The 7,664-nt window shown below is 48.6% G+C and overlaps 1 protein-coding gene across 2 annotated transcripts in view; it reads left to right on the top strand.

The window, feature by feature from the left end:
- LOC140489237 (phosphomannomutase 1) overlaps window positions 1-7,162 on the top strand; it is a 27,547-nt gene extending 20,385 nt beyond the window's left edge. For both annotated transcript variants that reach the window (XM_072588556.1, XM_072588557.1), the window contains exon 8: window positions 5,455-7,162. In XM_072588556.1, coding sequence (XP_072444657.1) covers window positions 5,455-5,556 — 102 coding nt within the window. In that variant the 3' untranslated portion in view covers window positions 5,557-7,162. The remainder of the gene's footprint in view (window positions 1-5,454) is intronic.
- Window positions 7,163-7,664: the final 502 nt, after the last annotated feature.

Raw genomic sequence — 7,664 nt, 5'->3', positions numbered from 1 at the left:
GAAAGTTGTGTGTGTGTGAGAGAAAGGTGAGCGTGTGTGAGAGACAGTTGTGTGTGAAAGGTGAGTGTATGTGTGAGAGAAAGGTGAGTGTGTATGTGTGTGAGAGAAAAATGTGTTTGTGAGAGAGGTGAGTGTGTATGTGTGAGAGAAAGGTGAGTGTGTGTGTGTGAGAAAAATGTGAGTGTGTGTGTGAGAGAGAGAGAAATGTGTGAGAGAGAAAGGTGAGTGTGTGTGTGACAGAGCAAGGTGAGTGTGAATATGTGTGTGAAAGGTGAGTGTGAGTGTGTGAGAGAGAGAAAGGTGAGTGTGTATGTGAGAAAGGTGAGTGAGTGTGAGAGAGAAAGGTGAGTGGGTGTGTGTGAGAATGGTGAGTGGGTGTGTGAGAGAGAAAGGTGAGCGTGTGTGTGAGAGGTGAGTGTGTGCGTGAGAGGTGTGTGTGAGAGAAAGGTGAGTGTGTGTGAGTGAGAAAGGTGAGTAAGTGTGCAAGAGAAAGGTGAGTAAGTGTGCGAGAGATTGTGAGTGTGTGAGAAATGTTAGTGTGTGTGTGAGCGAAAGGTGTATGTGTGTGAGAGAGAAAGATGAGTGTGTGTGAGAGAGAAAGGTGAGTGTGTGTGTGGGAGAAAGGTGTGTGTGTGAGAGAAAGGTGAGTGTGTGTGTGTGAGAAAGGCGAATGTGTGTGAGAAAGGTGTGTGTGAGAAAGGTGTGTGTGAGAAAGGTGTGTGTGTGTGTAAGAGAGAGAAAGGTGAATGTGTGCGTGAGAAAGGTGAGTGTGTGTGCATGAGAAAGGTGAGTGTGTGTGTGTGAGCAAGGTGTGTGTGTGTGTGAGAGCCAGGTGAGTGTGTGTGTGTGAGAAAGATGTGTGCAAGGAAGGTGAGTGTGAGTGAGAGAGAAAGGTAAGTGTGTGTGAGAAAGGTGAGTGTGCGCGAGAAAGGTGAGTGTGTGCGCGAGAAAGGTGAGTGTGTGCGCGAGAAAGGTGAGTGTGTGTGCATGTGAGAGAGAAAGGTGAGGGTGTGTGTGTGTGAGAAAGGTGAGGGTGTGTGTGTGTGAGAAAGGTGAGGGTGTGTGTGAGAGAAAGGTGAGTGTGTGTGTGAGAGAAAGGTGAGTGTGTATGTGTGTGAGAGAAAAATGTGTTTGTGAGAGAGGTGAGTGTGTATGTGTGAGAGAAAGGTGAATGTGCGTGTGTGAGAAAAATGTGAGTGTGTATGTGTGAGAGAGAGAAATGTGTGAGAGAGAAAGGTGAGTGTGTGTGTGTGAGAGAGAAAGGTGAGTGTGTGTGTGAGAGGTGTGTGTGTGTGTGTGAGAGAGAGAAAGGTGAGTGAGTGTGTGAGAAAGGTGAGTGGGTGTGAGAAAGGTGAGTGTGTGTGTGAGAGAAAGGTGAGTGTGTGTGTGAGAGAAAGGTGTGTGTGTGTGAGAGAGAAAGGTGAGTGTGTGTGTGAGAGGTGTGTGTGTGTGTGAGAGAGGTGTGTGAGAGAGAAAGGTGTGTGGGTGTGTGTGTGAGAGAAAGGTGAGTGAGTGTGTGTGAGCGAGAAAGGTGAGTGAATGTGTGTGAGAGAGAAAGGTGAGTGAGTGTGTGTGAGAGAGAAAGGTGAGTGAGTGTGTGAGAAAGATGAGTGAGTGTGTGAGAGAACGGTGAGTGGGTGTGTGAGAGAGAAAGGTGAGTGGGTGTGTGTGAGAGAGAAAGGTGAGTGTGTGTGTGAGAGGTGTGTGTGTGTGTGTGTGAGAGGTGTGTGTGAGAGAGAAAGGTGAGTGGGTGTGTGTGAGAGAGAAAGGTGAGTGAGTGTGTGTGAGCGAGAAAGGTGAGTGTGTGTGAGAAAGGTGAGTGTGTATCTGTGAGAGAGAAAGTTGAGTGTGTGTGTGAGAGAAAGGTGAGCATGTTTGAGAGAGAGTTGTGTGTGAAAGGTGAGTGTATGTGTGAGAGAAAGGTGAGTGTGTGTGTAAGAAAAATGTGAGTGTGTGTGTGAGAGAGAGAGAAATGTGTGAGAGAGAAAGGTGAGTGTGTGTGTGTGTGAGAGAAAGGTGAATGTATGTGTGTGTGAGAGAAAGGTGAGTGTGTGTGTGAGAGAGAAAGGTGAATGTATGTGTGTGTGAGAGAAAGGTGAGTGTGTATGTGTGTGAGAGAAAAATGTGTTTGTGAGAGAGGTGAGTGTGTATGTGTGAGAGAAAGGTGAGTGTGTGTGTGTGAGAAAAATGTGAGTGTGTGTGTGAGAGAATGTGTGAGAGAGAAAGGTGAGTGTGTGTGTGTGTGAGAGAGAGAAAGGTGAGTGTGTGTGTGACAGAGCAAGGTGAGTGTGAATGTGTGTGCGAAAGGTGAGTGTGAGTGTGTGTGAGAGAGAAAGGTGAGTGTGTATGTGAGAAAGGTGAGTGAGTGAGTGAGTGTGTGAGAGAATGGTGAGTGGGTGTGTGAGAGAGAAAGGTGAGTGGGTGTGTGTGTGAGAATGGTGAGTGTGTGTGAGAGAGAAAGGTGAGTGTGTGCTTGAGAGGTGTGTGTGAGAGAAAGGTGAGTGAGTGTGTGTGAGAAAGGTGAGTGTGTGTGAGTGAGAAAGGTGAGTAAGTGTGCAAGAGAAAGGTGAGTAAGTGTGCGAGAGATTGTGAGTGTGTGAGAAATGTTAGTGTGTGTGTGAGCGAAAGATGTATGTGTGTGAGAAAGAAAGGTGAGTGTATGTGTGAGAGAGAGAAAGGTGTCTGTTGTGTGTGAGAATGGTGTATGTGTGTGAGAGAAAGGTGAGTGTGTGTGTGAGAAAGGTGAGTGTGTGTGTGTGAGAAAGGTGTGTGTGTGTGAGAAAGGTGTGTGTGTGTGAGAGAAAGGTGAGTGTGTGTGTGAGAGAAAGGTGAGTGTGTGTGTGCGAGAGAAAGGTGAGTGTGTGTGTGTGTGAGAAAGGTGTGTGTGTGTGAGAAAGGTGTGTGAGTGTGTGAGAAAGGTGTGTGTGTGTGTGAGAGAGAAAGGTGAGTGTGTGTGAGAGAGAGAAAGGTGAGTGTGTGTGAGAGAGAGAAAGGTGAGTGTGTGTGTGCGAGAGAAAGGTGAGTGTGTGTGTGTGAGAGAAAGGTGAGTGAGTGTGTGTGAGAGAGAATGGTGAGTGTGTGTGAGAGAGAAAGGTGAGTGTGTATGAGAAAAGGTGTGTGTGTGTGAGAGAGAAAGGTGTGTGTGTGAGAGAATGGTGAGTGTGAGAGAGAACGGTGAGTGTGTGTGTGTGAGAGAAAGGTGAGTGAAAGTGTGAGAGAAAGGTGAGGAGTGTGAGTGAACGGTGAGTGTGTGTGTGAGAGATCGGTGAGTGTGTGTGTGAGAACGGTGGGTGTGAGTGTGTATGAGAACGGTGTGAGTGTGTGTGAGCGAGAAAGGTGAGTGTGTGTGAGCGAGAAAGGTGAGTGTGAGAAAGGTGAGTGTGTATCTGTGAGAGAGAAAGTTGAGTGTGTGTGGGAGAAAGGTGAGCGTGTGTGAGAGAAAGTTGTGTGTGAAAGGTGAGTGTATGTGTGAGAGAAAGGTGAGTGTGTGTGTGTGAGAGAAAGGTGAATGTGTGTGTGTGAGAGAAAGGTGAGTGTGTATGTGTGTGAGAGAAAAATGTGTTTGTGAGAGAGGTGAGTGTGTATGTGTGAGAGAAAGGTGAGTGTGTGTGTGTGAGAAAAATGTGAGTGTGTGTGTGTGAGAGAGAGAAATGTGTGAGAGAGAAAGGTGAGTGTGTGTGTGAGAGAGTGAGAAAGGTGAGTGTGTGTGTGAGAGGTGTGTGTGTGTGTGAGAGGTGTGTGTGAGAGAGAAACGTGAGTGAGTGTGTGAGAGAACGGTGAGTGGGTGTGTGAGAGAGAAAGGTGAGTGGGTGGGTGTGAGAGAGAAAGGTGAGTGTGTGTGTGAGAGGTGTGTGTGTGAGAGAGGTGTGTGTGAGAGAGAAAGGTGAGTGGGTGTGTGAGAGAGAAAGGTGAGTGGGTGGGTGTGAGAGAGAAAGGTGAGTGTGTGTGTGAGAGGTGTGTGTGTGAGAGAGGTGTGTGTGAGAGAGAAAGGTGAGTGGGTGTGTGAGAGAGAAAAGTGAGTGAGTGTGTGTGAGCGAGAAAGGTGAGTGAGTGTGTGTGAGCGAGAAAGGTGAGTGTGTGTGAGAAAGGTGAGTGTGTATCTGTGAGAGAGAAAGTTGAGTGTGTGTGTGTGAGAGAAAGGTGAGTGTGTATGTGTGTGAGAGAGAAAGGTGAATGTGTGTGTGTGAGAGAAAGGTGAGTGTGTATGTGTGTGAGAGAAAAATGTGTTTGTGAGAGAGGTGAGTGTGTATGTGTGAGAGAAAGGTGAGTGTGTGTGTGTGAGAAAAAGAAATGTGTGAGAGAGAAGGGTGAGTGTTTGTGAGAGAAAGGTAAGTGTGTGTGTGACAGAGCAAGGTGAGTGTGAATATGTGTGCGAAAGGTGAGTGTGAGTGTGTGAGAGAGAGAAAGGTGAGTGTGTATGTGAGAAAGGTGAGTGAGTGTGTGAGAGAGCGGTGAGTGGGTGTGTGAGAGAGAAAGGTGAGTGGATGTGTGTGAGAGAGAAAGGTGAGTGTGTGTGTATGAGAGGTGTGTGTGTGTGTGTGAGGTGTGTGTGAGAGAGAAAGGTGAGTGAGTGTGTGTGAGAGAGAAAGGTGAGTGTGTGTGAGAGAAAGGTGTGTGTGTCTGTGTGAGAGAGAAAGGTATGTGTGTGAGAGAATGGTGAGTGTGAGTGTGTGAGAACGGTGAGTGAGTGTGTGAGAGAACGGTGAGTGGGTGTGTGAGAGAGAAAGGTGAGTGTGTGTGAGAGAGAAAGGTGAGTGTGTGTGAGAGAAAGGTGTGTGTGTCTGTGTGAGAGAGAAAGGTATGTGTGTGAGAGAAAGGTGAGTGTGTGTGTGAGAAAGGTGAGTTAGTGTGTGAGAGAACGGTGAGTGGATGTGTGAGAGAAAGGTGAGTGTGTGTGAGAGAATGGTGAGTGTGAGTGTGTGAGAGAATGGTGAGTGTGAGTGTGTGAGAACGGTGAGTGTGTGTGTGAGAGAAAGGTGAGTGTGTGTGAGAAAGGTGAGTATGTGTGAGAGAATGGTGAGTGTGAGTGTGTGAGAGAATGGTGAGTGTGAGTGTGTGAGAACGGTGAGTGTGTGTGTGAGAGAAAGGTGAGTGTGTGTGAGAAAGGTGAGTGTGTGTGTGTCAATGGTTAGTGTGAGTGTGTGTGAGGGAAAGGTGAGTGTGCGTGAGAACGGTGAGTGTGTGTGTGAGAACGGTGTGAGAAAGGTGAGTGAGTGTGTGAGAGAGAAAGGTGTGTGTGTGTGTGTGTGTGTGTGAGAGAATGGTGAGTGTGTGAGAGAGAAAGGTGAGTGTGACTGTGTGAGAATGGTGAGTGTGACTGTGTGAGAGAGAAAGGTGAGTGTGTGTGTGTGTGAGTAAGGAGTGGCGTGGGTTTTTGGAGGAGGGGGATTGGTGGGGAGGGGGAGGTGGTGATGGTGAAGTCAGACAGCCTGGACCTCTGTCTGATCTGTGCAGGGTGGAAACGATCACGAGATCTTCCACGATCCAAGGACAATTGGCCACACTGTGACGTCCCCGGATGACACAGTTCGGATTTGTAAGGAGCTCTTCCTGTAGGAACGAACCGCGGACACATCCTGTCATTCCCGGATCTCGAGCCCGGGAACTCTACTTCTGGGAACCTTGGAGAGGGCGACCGTAACTGCAGGTTCCCCTTGCCCATCGGGGATGGACAATTAGCTCAGCCATGTCAACAGCTGTGCATTGTGGGATACTGCTGCTGTGGGATGTCACTCATCCAGTTCCATATCAGTGTGACCGGAATTACTTTACTTGTTGTTCACAGTCAGATGTGTATTTACTTTTGTACGTAGCTACAAGATGGTACTATGTCTGGGACATATCAGAAACCTGTTTCACACAGCTACCTATTGGCCAAAGGCCAGTACTACGCTGTGACCGTTTGAGGAGAAAATGTTGACATAGCCATTTACAGTGGTGCATGTTGATCGAAAAACACACGACCCCCACCAAAAAAACAAACATTTGTAACAACAGGAAGCAAAAGGGGCTGGAAACTCAAACCCCGAAAACAAGAGTTTGCGTGAACTTTCGAACACGAAGAACTGAGCTGAAGAGATTGCAGAGAGTTGTGAGGCTGGTCTCAGTGAATGAAGCGGGGATGGTTATTTTAAAATCCTGAAATGGGGAAACGTGGAGACTGTGAATTTCCACGGCTCAGAGTTCTGGGAGAGAATGGTTTGAGGTGAGAACCTGAGGTGGGTGAGGAGGGAAGAACTGCTGTCATTTATAAAGAGTGGGTCAGGACAGCTGGTGTTGTAGGAAAGAGAGACCAAGGGCTCCCGGGGACATAATTCTTTGGAATCTGTGTCACATACAGACAGCGTGGTTAAGGCGGCATTTGGCAAGCTTGCCTTCATTGCTCAGACCTTTGAGTGTAGGAGGTTGGGACGTCATGTTTAGGCGGTACAGGACATTGTAGAGGCCTCTTCTGGATTACTGTGTCCAGTTCTGGTCGCCCTGTTATAGGAAGGAGATTATTAAATCAGAGAGGGTTCAGAAAAGACTCCCCAAGATGTTGCTGGGAATGGAGGGTTTGAGTTACAAAGGTAGGCTGGGATTATTCTTTTCACTGCAGTGTAGGAGGTTGAGGGGGGTGACCTGAGAGAGGTTAATATAATCGCGAAGGGAATAGAATTGGTGAAGAACACTGGCCTTTTCCCCAGGATGAGGGACTTCGAAACAATTGGGCAGAGAGAGCAACAGTGAAAGGAGTGAGGAAAGGGAAGGAGGGGTGAGGGATGGACGGTCAGACGTGCTTTTTGGACACATCGGAGGAACTCTGTGCAGAGAAGCAGCAAGGAGAAGGAGCAATGCTGGCCTCCACTCCCTGAGAGTGAGGGTTGACAAGTCAAGGAGCTGGCGGGGAGTGGGATCAGAGTGAGAGTCCAGGACAGGTTTGGCCTCCCCATCCCGAGACTGGGAATGGAAGGAATTCACAGAAGGTTCACTCGGCTGAGTGTGGGAGGGAAGGGGTTGTCCTGCTGGGGAATGCTCAGGCCGATAGGGTCCACTCCTGTCAGAATGTAGTGAAATACAATTGAACCACAGACAGGAAGATCATGAAGGATGGTGAGAGAATGTTTCCTATCAAACCATATAAAGTACAACGTTTAAAAATAAAGCATCTCATTCACAACAACAGATGGGGAAGAATCTCTTGTCTCAAGCAGCTTTAATTCTTGCAAATCTCTAAACCCGTCCCCAAACCCCACGTGAGTGGTAGAGGATAGATCTTTGTATCTATTCAAGGTGGTGTTACATCGATGTCTGCCTGCTGCACGGGTCGTGGGTTACATGCGGCAGGTATGAAACAGGGGTTTGGGACTCCACCTGGATCGGCCAGGACCTTATTGAATGGGATAGAACACTTCAGGGGATAATCACCATCACGGTGCGGGCACCGTTTTGTGGATAATCACCGTCATGGCGCGGGCACCGTGTTGGGGGTAATCACCGTCACGGTGCGGGCACCGTGTTGGGGGTAATCACGTCACGGTGCGGGCACCGTGTTGGGGGTAATCACCGTCACGGTGCGGGCACCGTGTTGGGGGTAATCACCGTCACGGTGCGGGCACCGTGTTGGGGGTAATCACCGTCACGGTGTGGGCGCCGTGTTGGTGTCAATCACCGTCACGGTGCGG

The sequence above is a fragment of the Chiloscyllium punctatum genome, chromosome 18 (assembly GCF_047496795.1).
Source record: "Chiloscyllium punctatum isolate Juve2018m chromosome 18, sChiPun1.3, whole genome shotgun sequence".
Taxonomy (NCBI): domain Eukaryota; kingdom Metazoa; phylum Chordata; class Chondrichthyes; order Orectolobiformes; family Hemiscylliidae; genus Chiloscyllium; species Chiloscyllium punctatum.
This window is presented reverse-complemented; position numbering and strand designations above follow the sequence as displayed.